General features: G+C 38.3%; 1 protein-coding gene and 1 pseudogene across 1 annotated transcript; both read right to left on the reverse strand.

Moving 5' to 3' along the window:
* Positions 1 to 15,687: 15,687 nt before the first annotated feature.
* On the reverse strand, positions 15,688 to 16,144 carry LOC105471160 (coiled-coil domain-containing protein 90B, mitochondrial pseudogene; annotated as a pseudogene).
* Positions 16,145 to 21,736: 5,592 nt separating this feature from the next.
* On the reverse strand, positions 21,737 to 22,680 carry LOC105471159 (C-X-C motif chemokine 5-like). The gene is made up of 4 exons (XM_071092690.1): positions 22,572 to 22,680; positions 22,312 to 22,444; positions 22,118 to 22,201; positions 21,737 to 21,755 (listed from the first exon to the last, which is right to left on the reverse strand). The coding sequence occupies exons 1-4, from the start codon at positions 22,678 to 22,680 to the stop codon at positions 21,737 to 21,739; spliced, it is 345 nt and encodes a 114-aa protein (XP_070948791.1).
* Positions 22,681 to 24,688: the final 2,008 nt, after the last annotated feature.

Genomic DNA, 24,688 nt, shown 5'->3' on the forward strand with positions numbered 1-24,688 from the left:
TGCAGCACTGACTGCAGTATTATTCCTCCTGATGTAATAAATATTCGACAAACATTTATTTAGCACCTACTCTACCTGGCATTTTTCTGAGATCTAGAATGAAGAGATGAAAAAGTCTTGACACTTATTCTCCATTTTAAAGTAGAAAAACAGTCAGATAAATGAATAATCAGAGTGCAACTTAATAGGTATTCTGATGGATATGAGTACAAATTTCTTTATGTCTTGTTTCCTAATAGTTTCTATAGTCATCTCTAGATTGAAAAAAATACTGATTTTCCAACACAGCTGATAAGTAAAACTGATTTTTTTTCCAACTCTGCTTGTTGTCTGCTCTGCTTTCAGATTTTATTGCCTCTCATTATGGATGCAGGATAATGATATAATCCCCATGTTGTGTCTGACTCAGTGAAGAAATAAATATTTGGCACATTGACATCCAAGATGTATTTACTTTGTCTTGTTTTAGAACTTTCTAAAAGGCTTTCTGCTTTTCTCCACTCAGCATTATGTTGGCTCTCAGTTTGTCATATATGGCTTTTGTGATTGTAAGATATGTTTCTTCTATGCACATTTGTAAACAGTTTTTATCATGTCGAGATACTGCATTTTATCAAAATATTTTTCTGCACTCATTGAGATTGTCACATGGTTTTTATACTTCATTCTGTTGAAGTAATATATCACATTTATTGATTTGTGTATATTGAACCATTTTTGCATCCCTGGTATGAATCTCACCTGATTATTATCTTTTTGATGTAGTGTTTTATTCAGTTTGCTAGTGTTTTGTTGAGGATTTGACATCTCTGCTCATCAGGGATATTGGCTTGAATCTTTCTTTTTATGTTTTGTCCTTGTCTGGTTTTATTGTCAGAGTAATGCTGGCTTCATAGAATACGGGGAATTTCCTCCTCAAGTATTTTGAATAGTCTCAAGCAGATTGGTATTAGTTCTCCTTTGTACATTTGGTAGAATTTGACTGTTTATCTATCTGGTTCTGCGTTTTCCTTTTTGGGGATACTTTTTATTCCTGATTCAATCCAGCTACTCATTTTTGGTGTGTTTGTATTTTCTATTCCTTCCCGATTCAGTCTTGGTGGGTTGTATGTTTCCAAGAATTTATTCATTTCCTATAGGTTTCCCTGATGGTCAGTCTATAGTTATTTATAATACTCTGTGATTATCTTTTGTATTTCTATGGTATCAGTTGTAATATCTCCTTTTTCATTTCTAATTTTCTTTATTCTGATTTTCTCTTCTCTCTTCTTGGTTAATCTAGTTAGGGGTTTTCAATTTTGTTTATCTTTTGGAATAACCAACTCTTTTGTTGATCCTTTGTGTTTTTTTGTCCCTGTTACATTTAGTTCTGCTCTGATCTTTATTTGTTTTCCTCTATTATATTTGGCTTTGGTTTGTTCTTGCTTTTCTGGTTCCTACAGGTGAATTGCTAGATTGTGAGTTTGTGATTATTCTCCTATTAATGTAGGCATTTATTGCTGTAATCCTCCCTCTTAGCACTGTTTTTACTATATCCCACACATTTTGGTATGTTGTATTTCCATTTTCTTTTTTTAAAGGAATTTTTAAATTTCCATTTTAATTCCTTTCTTCTCCAAATCATCATTCAAGAGCATGTTCTTTAATTTCCATGATTTTCTATTATTTCCAGTGTTCCTGTTGGTATTGATTTTTCATTTTATTTCATTTTGATTTGAGAACATTCTTAATATAATTTTGATTTTTAAAATTTTGTTAAGACTTGTTTTGTGGAGCAACATATGTTCTATTCTGGTAGTAGTCCATGTGCTTATAGAAAGAAGGTATATTCTGCTGTTATTGGATAAAATGTTCCATTAATGTCTCTTAGGTTTATTTGGTTTAAAGTCCAGTTTAAACCCAATGTTTCCTTGTTTATTTTCATCAAGGTGATCTATTTAATGCTGGGAAAGGGTGTTGATGTCCCCCACTTTATTGTATTGCAGTCTTTCTTTTTTTTGATCTAGTAATATTTGCTTTATATATCTGGGTGCTTCAGTACTGGATGAATATATAGTAAGAATTATTACATTCTCTTGCTGGATTGATCCCTTGTTCATTGTGTAATAATCTTCTTTGTCGAAACTACCATCAGTGTGAACAAGCAACCTCCAGTATGGGACAACATTTTTGCAATCTACACATCTGACAAAGGACTAATATCCAGAATCTACAAAGAGCTCAAACAAATTTACAAGAAAAAAATCAAACAACCCCATCAAAAAGTGGGCAAATGATATGAAGAGACACTTCTCAAAAGAAGACATTTATGCAGCCGACAGACATATGAAAAAATGCTCATCATTACTGGTCATCAGAGAAATGCAAATCAAAACCACAATGAGATACCATCTCACACCAGTTAGAATGGGGATCATTAAAAAGTCAGGAAACAACAGATGCTGGAGAGGATGTGGAGAAATAGGAATGCTTTTACACTGTTGCTGGGAGTGTAAACTAGTTCAACCACTGTGGAAGACAGTGTGGCAATTTCTTAAGGATCTAGAACTAGAAATACCATATGACCCAGAGATCCCATTACTGGGTATATACTCAAAGGATTATAAATCATGCTACTATAAGACACATGCATATTGCAGCATTATTCACAATAGCAGACATGGAACCAACCTAAGTGTCCACGAATGATTGACTGAATTAAGAAAATGTGGCACATATACACCATGGAATACTATGCAGCCATAAAAAGGGTGAGTTCATGTCCCTTGTAGTGACATGGATGAAGCTGGAAACCCTCATTCTGAGTAAACTATCGCAAGGACAGAAAATCAAACACCACATGTTCTCACTCATAGGTGGGAATTGAACAGTGGGAACACTTGGACACAAAGTGGGGAACATCACACACCGAGACCTGTTGTGGGGTGGAGGGCACGGGGAATGATAGCTTTAGGAGAAATACATAATGTAAATGATGAGTTAATGCGTGCAGCAAACCTACGCAGCACATATATACATATACAACAAACCTGCACCTTGTGCACATGTACCCTGGAACTTAGAGTATAATAATAATAATAATAATAATAATAATAAAAGAAACACACACCAATGAAAGTTCCAAATTTCCAGTGGATATACAATTAAGCAAGTATTGATTTATTCATTACTAATCATAAACAAGTGCTATTTAAGCACCTAAACAAATGGCAATTATTTACATTTGAATTGAGATGACTATAGATAACAAACTGTGCAAACATTTTTAAAATGTTTGTTCTTTAGGACCCTCAGAGACTATAATAAAAAAGGAACACCTTTATATATATAAATACTACATTACATTTGTACAAATAAACAGAATTTTTAAATAATAATAATAATCTTCTTTGCCTTTTTCACTGTTCTTCATTTAAAGTCTCTGTTATATAAATGTAGCTACTCCTGCTTGATTTTGGTTTCCACTTGCGTGTAATATGCTTTTCTATCTCTTTACTTTCAGTCTGTATGTGGCTTTACTGGCAAGATGAGTTTCTTGCAAACAGTATATAGCTGAATCATGTTTTTTAAATTTATTCTGACATTCTATAATTTTAAGAGCAGAATTTAATCCATTTATGTTCAAGGTTGTTATGGATATACAACGCTATGTCCCTGATTTATTGTTAATTATTTTTGGTTGTTTTATATCTTCCTTGTTCCGTTCTTTTTGTCTTACCGTTTTCTCTTGTGGATTGGTGGATTTCTGTAGTACTGTCATTTGCATCCTTTCCCTTCCTCTTGCGTATGATTGCTTCACCAGTGAGTTTTATAATTTAGTGTGTTTTCATGATGGTAAATGTCATCCTTTCACTTCTAGGTTTAGAATTCCTTTGAGTATTTCTTTCAGAGCTAGTCTAGTGGTAATGAATCCTTCAGCATTTGTTTCTCTGTGAATGACTTTATCTCACCTTCATTTATAAAGTGTAATTTTGCTTGATGGAGTATTCCTGGATGGAAGATTTTTCCTTTCAACATTTTGAATATATCTTCCCATTCTCTTCTGATGTGGAAGTATTATGTTGAGAAATCCACTGTTAGTCTGATGGGGTTTTCTTTGTAGGTAACTAAACACTTTTCTCTTGCTGTTTCTAGAATTTGTTTTTAATTTTGACTTTAGACACCTATAGGGAAAACCTTTTTGCATTGTATCTGTCTGGGCACATTGAGCCACCTGAATCTGGAGGTCTAAATCTTCTGCTAGATTTGGAAACTTTCTTCTATTTTTGCATTGAATAGATTTTCTAATCTTTTCTTTGTTTCTTCACCCTCAGGGGTACTGATAATTTGTATGTTTGTTCATTTTATGTTGTTTCAAATATCACAAAGCCTTTACTCCTTCTTTTTTTATTATGTTTTCTATATTTTTATCAAACTGAATTATTTCAAAATGCGTGTCTTCAAATTTTAAGATTTTTTCTTTTGCTTGAGCTAGCCTATTTTTGACAGTTTTAAATGTATTGTATATTTCCTTTGACGAATTCTTAAGTTCTAAACTTTTCATTTGGTTAGTATTGAAAATATCTATCTTTTTGGTAAACTTACCGTTTATATTCTGATTTTTAAAAACTTATTTCTATTGTCTTTCAGAATTCTCTAAAATATCCTTAAAAATCAATATTTTGAATTTCTTATTTGGAACTTTGAAAATTTCTTTTTGATTAAATACATGCTGGAGAACTAATGTTTTCCTTTTGAGGTGTTATATTTTCTTGTTTTTTAAATTTTTATTTATTTATTATTATTATTTTTTTTGAGACGGAGTCTTGCTGTGTCGCCCAGGCTGGAGTGCAGTGGCACGATCTCGGCACACTGCATGCTCTGCCTCTTGGGTTCACGCCATTCTCCTGCCTCAGCCTCCTGAGTAACTGGGACTACAGGCGTCCGCCACCACGCCTGGCTAATTTTTTGTATTTTTAGGAGAGACGGGGTTTCACCATGTTAGCCAGGATGGTCTCGATCTCCTGACCTCGTGAAACGCCCACCTCGGCCTCCCAAAGTGCTGGGATTACAGGCGTGAGCCACCACGCCCGGCCTTTTCTTCTTTTGTATGTTTCCTGTATCCTTATATTGATTTCTAGGTATGTGGTATAAAAGGTACCTTTACCTATTTTGGAATTTTCTTTAGTAGGAGAGAACTTTTTTCTGAAGATGTATTTATGGTGGTTGGTGAGTCAAGTACTTTGGCTTTGATTCTGGGTGCATGGAGTACCACAGTCTGTGTGATTTCTTTGACTGTAAACATCATTAGTTGTATCTGTGATGTCCCCTACACTACAGTAGGTGTACAATAGGCTATACCACTTAGGTTTATGTGAGTACATACTATGATGTTCAAACAATGACAAAATCACCTAATGAGGCATCCCTCAGAAGGTACTCCTATTATTAAGTACTGCATTTTTGAACATCCAGCATCCAACCCAATAACTGTTGTGGAACTTGCAAGTGGTGGAGCCAGGTTAGCCCATTATTCTGACTCCAGAGGATGTGCTTTTAGCCAGACTTAAGAAATGAATGGAAATTTTGTTGATTAAAAAAAGAATTACTAGTCTAGTAAAGGTTAAGTTCTATATTGTACTTATATACAAAGTCAATATAATGCTAGAATTGTAACCATGTAGATGTTAACTAAATGCTAATATATACAAACATGTCAGGGTAAAACATTTAACCTCAAGAATTTTTTTCCTTTCCTTTCATTCTTGTTTCAAAAAAATATCATAGGTTGCTTAATAGGATACATTAATTCATTTCCATCATCTATTTTTCATTCTACCAGGGGTAAATATATATACTTCAAAGTAAAAAAGCAGACTTTACAAGACTTACATTCTACAACTTTATTATTTTTAGGGTTTGAAGGCTAAAGCAAACATCAGAATAAACTTTCAGAAGATGTTTTAAGCAAGACATACTAGCACTAAGACACTAAAAGACCCTATTAACTTCCTGAACATACTAACAAAACTTTATTGAGCAAATATTTTATGCTGGGCTCTGTGTGATTCCTAATATCATTAATCATTTTTAAATCTGTTTATTATCAGCAGCAGGTCTAGTCTAACAGTAGAGTTGGGTTGAAAAAATCAATAAAGATGTGTTTCTATAGAAATTTTCAAATAAATAAAAGGAAAGTACACTACAATGTTTAACCAAGGATTGAGGGTAAAACGTATATTATATGTTGAAGCATGGCTTGCTTATTTTCATCTTCTTTCTGTTATCTTTTATCCAGTATTCTCAGAATAAAATGTGATTTTTGAAACAGAAGAGAACTTAGATAAAAATTTTAATACCATAAGAAGAAGTATCCTGGATAAATAAGAATTCAAGAAAGTCAAGGATTCAAAATTCTCCCCTTCCAGTGAAAAGCTTTAGCAGAAAGTTAACAAACCAGATGAATTCATCACCTTTCAACATTTTCTGTACAATTTTATGGATTCTGGGAGCATCTGGGTCCAGGCAGATTTTTCCTCCCATCCTTCAGAGTGGCTCTGCAAGACAGAATAGAATTATCTGTGGGTGTCCTGGTCTGAATATCAGAAAGGATCTGTGAGACTGGAGGAAATGAATGCAGATGGGGATGGAGGTCGAGGGCTTCCCTGATGAGGCAACAGCACAGAAGCAATGGTTTACATTACTTTGTCTTTGCTGCAGTGGGATCCTGCTGAGACCAACTCCAAATTGTGGATGTTTCTGGGATGAAGTGCAAAGGTTGACTTCACACACACACAGCGCAGTGCAGTGTGCAAGTCACTGTCTACATTTACAGCTGGGGTAAAATGTGATCTATTAGTGGTCATGAATATTTTTCTCAGTTCTCTTAATTGTAAATTGAAGGTAATTATACCTGCCTCATAAAGCCATTATGAATATGATCTCTAAAGTTTCAGTAAAGTGCCAGCAGAATGCCCAGCATATGTAAAGTGCCCCCTCTCCGTGACTCCTCCACTTGGAATTGTTGTTATAATGGCACTCTCCAGCCCCAGGAGCACCGAGCCAGTCTTTCTCCCAGATACAGGTATAGCAGAAGCAACAGCAGGTGCAAGGAACAGGTCTCTACATTTCCCTTTCCCGATGTTTCTCTTAGTTTGTCCATTGGTGAAGGAACCCAGAATAGTCAACAGCAGCACCTGTAAGGCACGAAATGATCTGGCACTGCCACAGGGTGGCATTGAGTCTGAGGCTTATGGTGCAGAAGCCGAAGTTAAAGATGTTTCTAGAGCCTGAAGACTTCCACTTGAGGGTGAGTAGCTGAATACGAGCATGCAGTTAAGTGGCTTTTCATACCCCATAGATGTCATTTATATGCTCTCCCTCGAAGTCAGTAGGGAGAAAGAGGTAGGGAAGGGGAAGTGAGGGTATGTGGTGATACACACACACAAGCGTGTCAAGCTGTGCCCAAACCAGACAGGTCAAAATTCCTACTAAGTTGCATGTTATGCATCACTTCACATTCTCACTCTCTCTCAATACCTATCTTCCTTACACATGTGTAAGAACTCTACTTAGGAAGGTAAGAACTAGACTGAAACACTACATGGATTTTCTTTGTATGAGTCTGGAACAATATGTGCTGCCAGTCCTACAATGCAGTTTATAGGCTTTGTTTATAGGCTCCTATACACACTTTAGGGGCACCTGAAACCACCCATGTATGGCCCTTGAAAGAGATCATTCTCTTTCATTTCTAGTGCCAAAGACAGCAGATGTTCTTTGGGACTATATGGATAAAATAAGAGCCAATTACCATCAAAGGTTTACTTTGGATTTTAGCTTATTGAATTCTTTCTGCCTTAGAAATAAATTTTATAATTTTATCAAGAAACTACAAACAAAAGTAATTCTCATTTTTTTTTTGAGTTTTCAAACCAATTTTTCCTATTGCTTAACAATTATTCACTATGTCTACTGAAGTTCTTGGGTAGTGTTATTAAGTGTGATAAACTCCAGGTCACATTTTACAGTTTACATTAGAAGTAAGCAGACTTCCAAATTCACCCACCTTGGAAAGGTTTGGTGACTTGATGTTGACATTCTATCTCTGAGCAAAGCATTTTATTATGAGTTCCTCAAGTTGCTGATGTACTGAATTATGTAGAACCTTATGACACCGAATAGCACAATGATTTATTTCTTAGTTGCGCTGAAACAAGAAATTTTACTGATTGTTTTACAGGTAGACATTTAGCCTGTATGTAGTAATCTAATGGTTGTAACTCCTTTATTTGATCCTCTAGTGAAAAAGAGGACAACTCTGGTATGAGGAGTCTTCCTCTCTTCTTCTAAACTTTCCCATAAAGCCCTTCGAGCTTGTGAAAGACTCTAGAACACCCCCAACTTTGTTGATATGTCTTTCCAGGTCTGTCTTCCCATTTGGCTTTCAATAAACTTTTCTAAAATTATTTATGCCTCAACAGAAATAATTTCAGTAGATAAAAGAATTTCTTATATTTTTCCACCCTACTTAATTTTTTCATATAAATTAGAGTTCAGCAGTAGAAAATATTAAACTGAAATAATTTGTCCTCCCATCTCAACACAGAAATGTCTACTCATAAGCAAGCTTAAAAGAAGGGCACAAGCTGAGAGTTTGGATTCTTCTGAGAGCTGAGATGTGGAGCCAATTGCAGAGAGAAGCTCAACAGGACACAGAATGAGGAGAGCAGGTTTCTTTCTAGTTCCTCCTGCAGGATGACTTTATAACCTTTTCTTGTTATTGAGATTGAGATATTGTGAATTCTCAAGTCAGATACATTTTCATTCAATCATAAGATCAAAGCCATTTCCAGAGCCGGAGATAAAGGTTTTTAACACTAGTATCTTTCATTTTCTGTTTCACTTATGTTTCATTTTAACATAGTATCTTTCATTTTCTATTCAACTCCCTAAACACATATCTGAGAATATTTATTGGCTTCACTGGACACTTTTTTTATTTTCATACTAACCCTATCCAGATATCTTTCCTCGTTCATTAGTAGGATTTCCAAAAAGTTCCTCATCCTTTTGAGGAAACTACAGGAAAAGTCTCCTGAAGTGATGATGTTTTTGGGTGAGTTGACAGTAGGAAAGAGATAGGCGTGGAGCACAGTATATTTGAGTCATTGCCTTAATCAGCAAATGTGGCTGGTCACAACAGACACATGGTCAGCAAGTGTCATGAGGAAGTAGTACCAAATTTCTTGAGTCCTCAAAATTGTATAAGCCTATTAGTCAACCTTTAATATAAAATAACTTTTTGCTAACTTTCATTTACTCAAAAAATATTGATAAAGCATCAGTTATGTGCCAGGCTTTACAAAGTTCGTTCTTTGCATGACTTAGTCATTCTAACTATTTCTTTTTTAAAAATGAGGCCTAAAAACTTTGTGCAAAGTAATGGGCTATGAGTAATACTCTACTATTGTGACAGTGATGACGACTGCTACTGTTAACTGCTATTACTGTCATTTGCATTGTTCCCTTCGATTTCCAAGATGAGAAACACTATACTCCCAGTAATAAACTGTACAAAAATAGTTAAAAGATATTTTTTAAGTCAGTAATTCAGATGAAAGCAATTAGCTTGTGCAAAATTATGATTTAAATAAATGCCAGAAGTGGAAAAAAGTCACGTTTTTGGTTTTAAAATAACTTCACAACCTGTTTATATATCTTGCATTGTCACTTTGGCTTTGTGTATGTGTGTGTATTGCAAGAAGTAAGTTATTTTATCTCTTTTCCCTTTAAGTCGTCTTATAAATGCAGAATCATTCAGGAAACAAGCAAGTTATCTAAGACCTAAAGCCCATCTTATGTGAGCTATTTTAAAACAAATTATCTAGAGATACTGCAGGACCACTATTTATAAAATTAAGACACAGACTACTTCTTTTCTGCCTCACACAGAACATTCTTAACACACTTTTCCCAAATCCTTCTTTCAAGTATGAAGGAAATAGACTGACACCTACAAATCAATCATAAAAACAATTGCTTCAGAAAATGCTTAGGGATACTACAATTGTGTATAAGTTTGTTAAAGTATCTTAATCAACAAATTAAAATATTAACAAAAGATTATCTATAAGTGCTGAAACCAAATGTGCTTTCTGTGTAACTATTAGTTGATAAGAATTGTCCAGATGTCAATTACTCTGGCACTCAAGTTAATTGAGGTTTTACTGTCTACTGCCCAGAGGTGAAGCATGGGCTGAAAGTGGGAGGAGAGTGGGGAGAGTGAAGGAGTTGAGGGAGAAGTATCTCCTTGGGTGCTATTACTTACACACCAGTACTTCAAAGTTTTGCAGGCCTCAGAATTTTTACTTTAGATTATGTTGATAAATGCCATTTGTTGAATCTCAAGTGTATGAAAGTTACACAGTTTCTCTACATACTCGTACATTTGAGGAAATTCTAGCATAATGTTGTTCTAAGCCTGCAAACATATTAAATTGTTACCAAATACCATTAAACCTCTTTTGTTGTGTAATAAGTCAACCTTATTTTCAGTGGCTTAAAATACATTTATTATTTCTGATATATCTGCTGTTAATGTGAGGTTCTTCTGTTAAGCTCACTTAAGTGAGTGCAGTCAGAAGCCACTGAAATGGCTAAAAATAAGAAATGGCCTCATTTACATGGAAGGTGGTTGGTGTTGGCTGCTGGCTCTGATTTCTCCTGGGGTGGTTGGGTCCTTCCCCTCCTCTTTTTTAAGTATAATTATGTTAGTTCCATGAATAAACAGAAACAAGGCATGGTGGGAGGGAAGGAGAAGAGATAATAGAAGGGGAGGGAAAAGAAGAAGGAAAAGGAAAGAAGTAACAAATTAGAAAGAAAACAAAAAGACAACATAAGACCCTTCAACTCCCTCCTCCTCTCTTCCCTCTCTCCTCTCTTCTGTCTTCTATCCCTTCTCACCTCTCCTGCCCGTTTTTGATCCCTTTCCCTTACTGAAAAATCTTTAATTTCTGTGGGAAAATGGAGTATATTTTCTGCAAAAAGATCTTAACTTAGACCTAAAGCTCTTTACCTTTGCAATTTCTAGATGACAGGGTCAGGTGTATAATGAGATTATTAATTAGTATCAATAAACTGATATTTGATTGATGAATGTTTATATGAAGGAAAATACATCATACATTTTGGTAATACCTATGTAATTGACAGAAAACATACACAGAATATACACTTAACAGTGCTTTGTTGTAAAGACTCACAGCTTATACTAACTTATGAAAATCCATACTAATATAAACATATATAACAAATTAATCTCAGACAACATGGAGTGGGGAGATATTTGAGGTCTGGCCTGTCAGAGAGAAGAGAACTCATGAGCACTCAGGGCAACACTAAAGGCACGGGAGGGCCATGATTTAGTACTACAGCTAAACAAACCCTAGAGTGAAGAACATTTCTAGACCACCCTAATGAAGCTCAACAACAAGTCTCAAACAGATAAAGGTGACGCCCTAGTGACTTAACTACTTGACAGAAAAAAGCCCAAGACTCTAAAGAAGGAAAACAAATATTGACACTCAGCAACATAAAATTCACAATTTCCTGCAGACATCAGCATAAGCCATAATAAGTAAAACAAAATCAAGTCAGTATAAAATCAGGCATGATAAAATGATAAACTAGTGGACAAGAATTTTAAAATAATTATTACAAATATGCTCAGCGACTTAAAAGAAGGTATAATCATAATGAAGAGAGAAGTGGAACATTTTATATATTTATATATTTATTTTATTCTATTTTTATACTCTTTTATTCTAATATAAAATATTTAAAATATATACAGAAATGTAGGAAGAGAGAAAAAGAGAAAGAAACTTCTAGAATTATCTAACCAAGAGACTGGGAAAATTGAATATTCATCCATTAACTTCTGCCCATCCTCTAAGGGTTTGAAATCACAGGCCAGCCTGCCTGTGAGCTCTCTCTGCCAAGCCTGCTTTCCCATCGCCAGTTGGAGAAAGCCCTCGGGAAGAGAGGAATTGTAACAGGCAGCTAAAATTGCAAAGCTGTTGTCTGTTGCAACCACTGAACTCATTGGTGAGTGGAGGAGATATGCAGTGGAGCATCACTGGCGAAGACAGGACAGGTCATTTTCTTTATTATTTGTATGGGTAGCCAGGAAAGACAAACAGTGTGATCTGTTTTTCTGGATTGCCCCCACTGTGCTATTGCGGGTCTAACACCTCCACCATCCATCCCTCAATGTCTCTTCAGTTACTTCTGGAACACCTGAGAAGGTGTCTCAGGAGGACTCACAAAGAAGGACTCACGATGACAGAATTAGTGTTAGACATGTCTCCTCCTCTCCTTCTCTAGCTGCCACAGTAACATAGTCAGAGGCGTTCGAACCAAAGTGACTCCGTCTTAAATGAGGGCTAGGAAAAATAAGGCTGGGACCTACTGGGCTGCATTTCCAGAAAGTTAGGGATTCCTAGCCTCTAGATGTTTAGAGTTAAGAGAACAGATTGATCACATTTACGAAACAGATTGGAATTAGGAGTTTCCTGATATCCCATTATCCTGAGAACAGAAGCATTCCTAATTTTGCTTTAAAGATACCAATATCAATTCTTGCAAAATATAGTATTTAATAAAATTAATTATTTATCCCAAACTCTTGTAGCAGAGCACGTTTCCCCATGATCATGTTTTCTTCTATACATAAGCAAGCATTGTATCTAGGGTGAACACGGGCCTCCTCTTTCTTTTGGGAACACCTAACTCTGCCTTGGAATAGCTGTTCTTACACCACTTTCTTACAAAACTTGCTTTCACTTTGTTCTGTGGACTCATCCTGAATTCTTTCTGCCCCAGATCCAAGAACCCTCTCTTGGGGTCTGGATTGGGACCACTTTCTGGTAACATCTTTCTGGCGACCATGAAGGGACAATACTGAGGAGACCCTCAACCCAAAGGATATAGACTGCAGTACCAATTAGCTGATTCTGGGTATGCATTAGCGTTCCAGGGTAACGGATGGGATTGGGTTATAGGCACAACTTAGGGGAGTTAAGAGTCTCTCCTGACAGAGAGGATTAAAGGTTTCTCTTAATAAAAGGCAAGGACCCTTGACCGAACCTGGGTTCCTGGCCTAACGTTGGAGGTTAGAGCCCTTCTTAAGATTTGTGGGGTTAGAGGGTCCTCTCAATAAAGTTCCTCTTGGCTAAGAATAGGTTTGGCCTCGGGGATGTTAACTGCTATGGTGTCTGTATTTATCTGCCTTGTCCTCTTTGCTGCATGTATCCATTTTTTGGGCACTGTCTCTGTTTACTGTCATTTTCAGGAGAGTTCATTTAACTGATCTTAGAGATTTTAACTTTCTCTAAAATTGCTGATGAAGATTTGGTATTTAAGCAATAAGATTACATAGGTGTGGTTATGTTTTGTTGCAATCACTAGGCGTGATTGAGAAGCACTAGGATAGAAATCAGGGGACCTTTCTCCTTGCTGTTTTGTTTGGTTTGTACACTAAAAATATTTCTTATCTTTTCAAAATTCGGGCAAATCAGCTTTGCTTGTCCAATCCACAGTGCAACTATTGCCCAGAGCCTGCTTGCTCTGGTCATTTCCGTCTCACTCCCCTTCATTTCCTTTGCCTTATTTGACATTTCTTTCATTGGATTCTATGTTGTGGTTTATCTAAGAGTCATGGCTCAGCTCATGTATATTATTTGGCTAGTGTGGATAAGAGAATTCAGTTTTCAGCTGCGATCTCCTCATGAATGCAGCTGGCCTTAAAAACGTCTCCTTTCCTTTTTAGTGGAACTTGGCCAGTGGCAATACAATCTCACCAGTTTGGAACTTTTCTTTCAACATCGCCTGCCTCCTTCATGGGAACCACAACATTGATCCCAAAGGACTTATCACTAGGATGTATCCTTCCACACTGTGATCAGTTTAAAATAAATGGGAATAATGGAGAAAATTGGTGAAATTGGTGTTTATGTGTAATACTGTTTGGCCTCAGTATTATTTGGAAAAACAAAAGAAATTGTCTCCTATTGAAAATGTAGCCTTTAATAATATAGCATATAATTAAATATATAGTATTTAATATTATAATATATTATGCACTATAATAATATAAGTATAATATTCGATTACACTTCCACTTGGTTTGTTTTGTAAGTGGGATGAAACATGGGATGAATACCACGTGTTAAGCATTTTTGCTGCTCAGTCAAGATAAAACCCTGCAACAGGCATGTGCATGTTTGATGAAAGGAAAGAAAGAAAAAGAACTAGACACACTAGACAATCCCTTGATGCAAGCCCCCACAGTCCAGCAGACACTTTTGGGTGGAGCAGAACCTCCTTCTCTCAGCTAGGAAGGTTCAGGTATGTCAGCCCATTCTCTCCTCTGTCCACCTGAAAGTTCTGCTGAGACCCCTTAGCCCCTTCCTCCTTACCCATCTAGTCCCACTCTATTCCCAGCACTCCCTGAGGAACCTAGCCCTGTGGGTACTACTTGTAGTGGAGCCTCTTATCAACCTCCAAAGGGAAATGTTTGTCCACTAAGAGAGGTGGCAAATGGGGAAGAAGGCACTGTAAGAGTACATGACCCCTTTTCTATGTCTGATTTGCCTCTACATAAAGAAAAGTTTGGTCATTTCTCTGAAGATCCAGGAAAATTCATAGATGAGTTTGAGAAATTAACTCCCACCATAGTTTGACTTGGCAGAATCTGCATGTTGGTTGTCTCTGTGTTGTACCGTGGGAGAGAAACATTGCATTTTGGGGACAGCTGGGACCCACACAGATGAGATATTGGCTCATAGCCCTAACCATAATATATATCAGGCAGGAGATACAGAAGTTCCACATCAAGATCTGGAATGCAACTATCATCAAAGGGGCAGTGAGGACTTGGGGAGGGTGCTCATATGGTTCCTTGTTCGTTAGAAGGGATGAAGAAGTGGATGAAAAGCCTATTAACTCTGAAAAGATTAAGGAAGTTTCTACGGGTAAAGATAAGATCGGTTTTGCGTCACGGATGTTTAGTTGAGGCAATTAGGAAATGTACTAACACAAATTCTGAATCAAAAAAAAGGACCAACCCCTTTGAGAGTACATTTTATAACCCAATCTGACCTTGATATCCGCATGAAACTACAAAAAGCAGCTATGGGTCCCCAGACTCCTATGGATTAGCTTTTGTTGTTGTTGTTATTGTTATTGTTGTGGTTGTAATAACCTTTTATTTTATAGAAAAATGTAATTATACAATGGTTATCAGGGAAGTTAATTCAGTAATAAGTATGTAAGCTAGGGAATAATTTTCGAATATTCAGCCAATACCAACAAGATCCCGTATGATTTACAGAACTGATCAAGCAAACACAAGAAAACTCTGGTTCAATTTCTATGAACTATCAAAAGGACAAAATGTTCTTCTATCTCAAATAAGCCAGGTTTGAATTATAGCTTTTCAATATAACAAAGACACACACACACTCACACACACACAATAAAGACAAAATATCTCTTCTCATTCTGAAACATTTCCTCTTTTAGTCCTTATATACTTTGAATAATCTTGTATAGTAAATTTTTGCTGCAACAGACAATGTTCCATATCAATCTCTCCTGGTTTGGTGTTCTAAGAAGCCAACAGCCACAGCAGTAAGAGTATTAATACTACTTCCAGAATCTCTAAAATCCCAATGCTACTGCCAGGCAATTAAATACCAAGACTGCAAGATAAGGAACTGTCTCAAGTTTGTTAGACTCCATCAGTGTTTTTAAGGAAGCAATTTCTGCATCAGTTTTATTACTGGTCACTGAAATAATACTTTCGGTTTGGGGATCCGTTTCTGTAAATTCTGTAGTTGCTTCCTTAAGTTGCTTTTCTTAATATGTAAACATGTCTGTAACTCCGCTCCTTTCTAGGTTGATATCCAGTTTATTATCTGCTCTGATTCAACTGGTTTCATGTATTGGTTGTTGCTTAACTTGGTCTAATTCAGTTTTCATTTTCTCATTCTCTGCTCTCAGATTTGTGAATTCACTTTTCTCTAGGATGCCCATTTCTTTCCTGATAGAGCCCAAATGAGCCATTGGCTCTTGTTATTTCCTGTGGAGCTTGAGTGACCATCTTTTTATTGGTAGTATCCAGGCTGACATTTGATAAAGCAGTTAGTGCTGATACTGTAGTTTCTGCTTGTGTTTTGTCAAATCCATGAGTTTCCAAGTCCTGAACCAATGCATGGGTATCAAAAGTTAATTTCCTTTCTTCTAAAGGAGTTATAGCCTCTGGCGGCCTATCATATCCCTCCTTGCTTGTGGTGCTGAAGAAGTCTCTCTCCAGGCTTTTGAATATGGCATTTTTAGTTTTTAATAGCAGGGGCAGAACATAGGAAGCAGAAAGAGCAAAAAGGACCTCCCAAAAGGTGCAGCTCTTGGCTGCAGCCTTAAGCTCACCTCCCACATGGGATTGCCCTCCTGGTTCTTAGCCTAAACAAGGGAAGCGAAAAGGTGGAACACATAAAACTGGGCATCCAAGTCACCATGCATTGGGCATAAATCAGTGTGTACATTGTAAAAAAAACTGGATATTGGAAGAAGAAATGCCCAGCACTCCAAAGGGAACCATTGGCACCTGAACCAATGATGGCTGAAATAGCCAAGCAAGCCCACCAGACCTTCTGCCACATCTCCCATTGGACAATGGAACATATCTCCAGAGGAGCCATAGGTAACCTTTGAAGTGGCAGGTAAGAGTATTAACTTTTGGGTTGGGTGAGGTGGCTCATGCCTGTAATTCCAGCCTGTTGGGAGGCTGAGGTGGGTGGATCACCTGAGGTCAGGAGTTCAAGACCAGTCTGGCCAACATGGTGAAACTACTAAAAACACAAAAATTAGCCGGGTATGGTGGCAGGTGACTGTAATTCCAGCTATTCAGGAGGCTGAGGCAGGAGAATCACTTGAACGTGGGAGGCGGAGGTTTCAGTGAGCCGAGATTGCACCACTGCACTCCAGGCTGGGGGACAGAGTGAGACTCGGTCTCAAAAAAAAAAAAAAAAAAGAAAAAGAAAAGAAAAGAAAAAAAGAGAGAGAGAAAAAAAAGAAAAAACGAAAAGAATATTAACTTCCATTTGGACATGGACTAGCTTACTCGGTTTTAACCCATTGCAATGGGCTTCCATCACCCCAAAACTGTATGGTCACGGGGGTAGATAAACAAGTTCATACATGCCATTTTACCCACCTTTTAAGCTGCTCTTCAGAGACTTTAGTTTCCTCACATACCTTTCTTCTCATGCCTGAATGCCCCACTCCCTTGTTGGGAAGGAATTTGATGGCTCAGCTGCAAACAGTGGTATGTCTTGGAAATCACAAGGCAGATGACAGTTTGTTCCTTCTGCTTTCCTGTGATAAGGGAGGAAAGACAATGGGAAAATTATCTACTTCTCAAGTCAATCCTATAGTATGGGACACTGAGATCACAGGCAAAGTGTTAAATGTTCCCCTCATCTGTATCCAACTTAAACTTGATGTCCTGTACCCCTGGAGGAGACAATACCTCTTCAAGCCAGAGGCACATAGAGGAATCCAACCATTAATAGCTAATAGAACTTTGGGAAGCCGAGGCGGGCGGATCTTGAGGTCAAGAGATCAAGACCATCCTGGCCAACGTGGTGAAACACTGTCTCTACTAAAAATACACAAAAATTAACTGGGCGCAGTGGTGCGTGCCAGTAGTCCCTGCTACTCTGGAGGCTGAGGCAAGAGAATTGCTTGAATCCGGGAAACGGAGGTTGCAGTGAGCCGAGATCATGCCACTGCACTCCAGCCTAGGCAACAGAGCGAGACTCTGTCTCAGAAAAAAAAGAAAAAAAAAAGAAAAAAAGGCTCACAGCATATTCAAATTTATAGAAGTACATACCATTATAAACAGGTATAATATAATCCAACTGGAGTGTGAATGTATGTACATACATACTAATATGATTAATCTTCTTTCTTTCCTTTTCTTGTGTTTCATAAAAGAGCAATTTCATATAAATACCTATTGTTAGGTATTTATATAGTAAATTTGAGGACAAGGGAAGTTGAAGTACTGATCAGGGTTGGGATGAGACAACCTCATTTGTCATTTAGATAGGGAAATGTTAAGTTAAAATACCTAAGAATGTGTATGTAAATGAAATTGCTCTTTTAATTTTAGAGTGACAAGGGGACTTGTTTAGCCTAGATCACTTGCTTTTTGAAAATCTTGTATGTGCTAGGCACTGTCCTAGGAACTGAGATGAAGTTGATAATCATTGTCCCTGCTCTCATGAAGCTTACATGAAGCTAGAATAGAGACACCCTAAACAGATGACAATAAACACGTAGACTCAATAAACTCTACAGTTACTTTGGTGAGAAAACTTTATGAAGGAGAAGTATAGAGTGCTAGGAGAGGGTATAAAAGGGGCCTCATCAAAGGTAGGAGTAAGGGTTGGAGAGGGTTCCTCAAGGAAGTAAAAGGCAAGCTATTCCAAAAGGAAGGATGGTAATTACCCTGGTAAAAGTGACGGGAAGTATTATAGATTGAGAGGACTGTGCATGCCAAATCCCTTGTTGGACTACTGCTAGACAAGGCGAAAAGAGGGTAAACAAGTTATAATTTAATTAAAACCAAGCATGGTGACTCTTGTCTGTGATCCCAGCATTTTGGAGGCTGAGGTGGGCCGATGACTGAGGTCAGGAATTCAAGATCACCCTGGCCAACATGGTGAAATCCTGTCTACAAAAATAGAAAAATTAGCCCGGCATGCTGGTAGGTGCCTGTGCTCCCACGTACTCAGGAGGCTGAGGTGGGAGAGTCACTTGAACCTGGGAGGTGGAAGTTGCAGTGAGCCGAGGTCACGCCATTGACCTCCAGCCTAGGCAGCAGAGCAAGACTCAGTCTCGAAAAAAAAAAAAAAAACACCAAAAAACAAACAAACAACAAGAAAAACACCTATTATGAGCCAGTTTATTGAATTTAGAACAGTATCTGACAGCCTGAAGATAGGGATAACTTGTTAATTCATTAAGTCCTGCATTAATGCTACATTGGGGATGCAGAGGTAGATATAATATGGTTAATGCTCTGGGAGAGCTAGAGTGGATGAAGAAACCTATAAATAAGTAAGAGCAATGCAGTATTTTTGTTGTAATTCAGATAATGAGATGTTATGGGAACATCAAGTTGGAAGTTATGAGCTCTGCCATGGAAAACACAAAGGAGATATTACTTGAACTGAGTTCTTAAGGTTGAGTAAGCCTCCTCTTATATGCAGGTAGTGGCCCTAGCAAATGCAAAGTCATAGGCCTAGGAAAGAACATGCCCAGTTAGGGAACTGAACACCTGACTGTAGTGAATTTGAGGGACAAGGGAAGTTGAAGTGCTGATCAGGATTGGGATGAGACAGAAAGAACATCATCTGTCATACTTAGAAACCTTTATTTTATTTCTAGGAAACAATTTAGATAGGGAAGAATTTAGAGAAGGAAATCTTTGTGTTTTCCAAAGACCCCAGAGGCCATTGGGTCTGTGAAGGAATAACTGGAAGGGAACTGAGTTTGGAGACAGTTTGAACCAAAGCAATGGTGTTGGGGAACGACGGCCTTCTCTGCCAGGCACTGAGGAGCAGAGTTAGTGTTTTAAATTATATAGAACTAAAGATAAGTAAAATGTATTATAACAGTATAGGAAGGAGAAACAATAAAAGTGAAGTTTACAAATGTTTTAATGCTTATTCAAAGGACAAAATAAAGACTATGAACCAATGAGACACATAATAAAAATGTACAATTTTAATATAGTGAATTTAATGCATATGTAATTCATCATAAAAAAATGGTCAAAACCTTTAAAAGATACAAAACAGGCATCTAAAAATCTTAGCAATGCTAAATATGTAATAAGTATATATTATATATAAGTATATAACATATAAATACAAATGCTTTTTACCAAGAAATGTTTTATTTTTCTTGCAGTAGCTTTGTTAATTGCACAAAATTATGTTTTGTTTTTGCCATTTAAGTGTTATCACACAATGCTATTCTGAAAGACAAATGTTCATTAAAAACAAAGCAAAAATAGAAATTCACATCCATTAATTACCTAGATTTGCCATTTAAAGGTTTAAAGAAAAAAAGGGAGGAGCTTTCCTACGAGCCTTTTCACAGGGGTCACATTTTCTCCTTAAAAGGGAAAGATTTGCAAACAAAGTTGAAATAGCTTAAACAGAAATATTTATAAAAAGAAACTTACAGCATTGTCAAGGATATTAAGACTACATGGACTAACCGGTTTCATTACTGCATCTTCCCCCACCCTCAGCCCCACCCCCAGTATGTCCCACCAGGACTAGAGCAGGCTTTGCATTCAGAGAGAAATGCTTCAAAATCCCAGTGAAATGAACTGTGCTAAAAACCCGACCGGCATCTTCCCTGCCCTCCCCGCTGGTCTTCTGCAATCCTCTAACCCAGGTTCTACTCTGTGAAAGGGGCCAAAGGTGGGAGTGGGGAGGAACCGTGCCCCAGTGTGGCCACCTTATATATAATTTTGTATTCCACCATAAATGCTGGCCTTCTGCAAATTATGATTTTGGAAAATCTAGCCCACGCAGAGGGATAAAAAATGGACATCCCTTGGATGACTTCTCCTTGTTTTTTTTTTCAACATTCCAAGACCTCTCTGGTCCCCTGTCCAAGGAGAAATGCTAGGACCTCGATGATGTCGCTATCTATTTTAAAAACTAAATGGTAAATTTATATTCAAATTGTTTGGATACGTTTCCAAAACTTTCAGCGTACAAGTCATTGCTAAGTTTGCCTTTACTTTAAAAACTGAAAGAATACATTTTAATGTAAAGTAGCAGTCAGGAATGTGCCTGTTTTCTCGCTTCTTCATCTACCTAAAATATATATTTAGTTACCAGAATTAGAGTACTCCTAATAAAATCATTAATAAATAGCATGTGAAATCAAAGGTTTAAAGTAAATGATGGCAGTTTGCTATACTAAGAAGATAAAAAATGTCTAAAATTATAGGAAGATATTAGCCCCCATAGAACTGAAACTTTTAGAAATTCTGAATAAGGAAATATATTCTACATAGATAAGGTGCGATACACTCAGCTTTCTAAAGCAAAATAATTAAATAGTATCCCACGATCAAGAGTAAGGAAATTCTCTGACATATTCCCCATGAAACATTAAAATATTTCCTATTTCTTAAAAAGGTGAAGATAACAGTGTATCTCCATCGACAGAGTTCTTATGAAACATCATTTCCATATTAAATCCACAGCCTTCTCAGTTAATACATTAACGAATATATCTTGGAGATATAATAGTCACCTTCAATTCAAGACACTTTGAAAGATTAACAACCAGTGATTCTTGGCTCACAGTATAGTCAATTGCCAAAAACTTCAATAGCATAGCAGATAAAATAACAGCAAATAGCAGAGGTACTGTGCTAAACACTTCATTAGCTGAGCTGAAAGCTTAAGGGGCAAACATGGGTTTTCCTCACACTCTTCAAAGTGAGGAATCCAGGAAGAAAGCTAACTACTGGAAAAACAAACAAACAAACAAACAACAACAAAATCCTTCCTTCTTGTCTTCCCTGGGTCCAGAGACCTCCAGAAAACTGCTCTGCTGAAGACTGGGAAACGTTTCCATGCCTACTCATTTCTCTTCATCAGTTGTCCTTGTTTTCACTGTTGAGAAAAAGGTTATATTAGTTTAATCATTTTTCGCACTCCTTTCTACTCCACCCTGGTGTCAACACTCAGCGTTTATAATGCTTGGTAAAAAAGGAGTATACAAAAATCAATACAAGCAATGGGGAAACACAAAGCATAACTAGCTACAAGCTGTGTGTAATTGCTCAAGTAATTACATGTAAGATTGGTAATAAAGTTTTTCCCAAGACAATCCAGAAAAATGTTCCCAATTTAACAACCTGTTAATTCTAAACGTGAAAAGTGTTACTTAAATAGTACGGAGAGTAAATACCTTGTGAAGTCTATGGTCTCCCTAGATGAGATTTTAAAACCACAAAGATCAAAGTGACAAGTACCCGTCCAAAATTTTCTGGATGACTTTCTTTAGAAAAGGGGCTTGTGGATCGAGACAAACTTCCGTCCCGTTCTTCAGGGAGGCTCTGAAGGAAAGAAAAGGAAGATACACTCATGAGATAGCAAGGTTGAAGACCCAGGCTGCGGGACTTCCCCCTTGCCAAGGTCACGATAGACAGAGCAGCACAGAACTTACACCACTTCCACCTCGGAGCACTGCGGGCCTATGGCGAACACCTGCAGATTACTGATCATTTGGGGTTGAACTCCCTGCGTGGTCTGCAAACAACTGCAACGCAGCTCTCTCAAGGCAGCAGCGACAGAACCACCTGGGGAAGAAAGAGAGACACCTTTATAGGGCAGGTTGCTTGGTGAGTTCCCTGGAAGGCAGCTGCCCCGCAGAGGTTGGGATGCACTGCTGTACCTGAATGCGTCCCCCGCGCCAGGCGCTCTCACCTGGGCTGAGGGGCCCTGGCGGCGTCAGCAGCAGCAGCAGCGCGAGCAGCGCGCACGGGGAGCCCGAAGGACCCGGGACACGGGCCGCGTGGCTGGGCAGGAGGCTCATAGTGGTCAAGAGATCGCTGTGAGCGGTCCAGGGTTCCTGAACTGAGTGGAGCAGCAGAGATTGGAGATCCGGAGCACTGAAGCTTCCTAGTACCTTTTGCACTCCTTTTATCTACATTCATCTCTCCCCACTCACAGGAAACTCAAGCTTTGGGACGCTGGAGAAATTCCCTGAATTCAGGGGGCAGTGTGGAAAGAAGAGGTTGAGGGAGGGGGACTGACAGTGGGGAGGGTGGCCTGGAGGAGCTGTGGGCACATCTACCTAGAGGGACATTCTGGACCTGCTCCGTGGTGGACGGAGCTGTGGCTCCAGCCAGAAGGGAGCAGTGATTCAGCAGGGCCTCAAGCCCTGGGCCTCAGGGGGCTAGGGTTGCTGGCATTTCTGAGGCAGGCAGCCCTCTGGGAGATGCTGCTCCTCTCCTTCTAGAGAGAAAAGGTGGAACCAAAGTAGCAGGAGCCTTGATTTGAGAAAAATTTCTCAAAGTCAATCCTTTCTAATTATTATTACTATTAATCCAGGAAATGTTATGCATGTTTGAATTGCTCTAAATTGAAAGTCCTTCCTGTCTTCCTTGCAAGCAGGTCATTGTAGCTTTCTTGAATGACTTTATGATTCTCTGGACTTCAGCCAGGATTGGAAGCCAAGATAACATGATAACAAGAGACCCTTGTCTCTTGCCACTTGAAGTTAGTGGCCTAAAAGGACCACCACTGAATTTTGTTGACTCCCCACAGATCACCTTCTTTGGTGAGTAAGTCTGCTTACTGAGAATTCTGTACTTGTAGTATAGCAAGTATATGTGTGTCCAGGTGGTTAAACAAAAATCTTCCAAAATCACCCAGCAAATTGCCACGGAAGATACCTTGCTGTTGGCAGTTGCTATGCTATTGAATTGGAAGAGGTTTTGGTCGACTTGGGGCTGAGGTGTAGTATGGTAAGCACAGGCTAAAGCTTGCTAGGGATCCCAGGCCTGCCCCAGCTCTGGACCCACCCCCAGGTGTGTATTTGACATCATTTGGAGATGCTGTGGGAGGCTGATGAGTTTGAGGGGCTCATGTGAAAGCTTCTTGTAGGGGTTTGTATCAATTTGGCAGCACAACAACACCCAGTCTGTTTTCCCTCAAACAACTTCATGGCGGGGTAATGCTCCCCACAGGCTTCTGGAACTCTCGAGTTTCGTGATTGCTGGTGATCACGGCTGTTCCCACAGGCCTACTCTAGTCCCCCGTGAGCCCTGCACTGCTGCCTGAAATTGAAGGGTGCAGTAACTTCCAGCTTCCTCTCCCTCTCTCCTTCTGTTATCTGAGGAGGAGTTAAAGCGCTGAAGGTTTAAGGGTCTTCCACTGTCTCGCTCCATGCAGGAATGGCTATGGTATTGGAATGACTCGGCTTGCTTTCATGGAAATCGAACTCGATCCTCTTCTGGCTGGTTCTCAAGACCCCTGCCCTCACGGCAGAGCAAAGGTAATCAGTAAACATGATTGCAATGAGAAACCAGTCATGAAACACAACTCTTTCCCTTGTCTCCTGTGATTCCGGGAATTTTATTAACTCCTCCATCCATCACCTCCATTGGTGAGCAAGAAAGAGGTGTCATAGACCATTACAACTTTTATTCTGGAAGGAAACTTCAGAAATTCACTAGCTGAGTAAGGTTGGGTGGTATGGGCCTTACTCTGTGGGAAACTAAATGAGAAGTCCTCACAGCTTCCTGCCGTCATCAGCATCATACCTGACTCGGCAAATGGAATTCTTCATTTTTCTGGGGAGTGATGATCTGTAGAAAACAGCCTGCAAATTTAGTCTATTGACATTTTAGAGATTAGAGTGTATCTAAAGACAAAAGTTAACACTTGGTGAAGTGATAACACTTCAAAAAATCTTGGGCAATTAAATTCAACTTAACCACAGGGAATAAACCATAGGATAAGCCTTTGCTTAAAAAAAAAAAAACAGTTTGATTACATAGGTTATTGACTTTTAAACTGTGTGTGTATGTGTGTGTGTG

The sequence above is a fragment of the Macaca nemestrina genome, chromosome 3, assembly GCF_043159975.1.
Source record: "Macaca nemestrina isolate mMacNem1 chromosome 3, mMacNem.hap1, whole genome shotgun sequence".
NCBI classification, from domain to species: domain Eukaryota; kingdom Metazoa; phylum Chordata; class Mammalia; order Primates; family Cercopithecidae; genus Macaca; species Macaca nemestrina.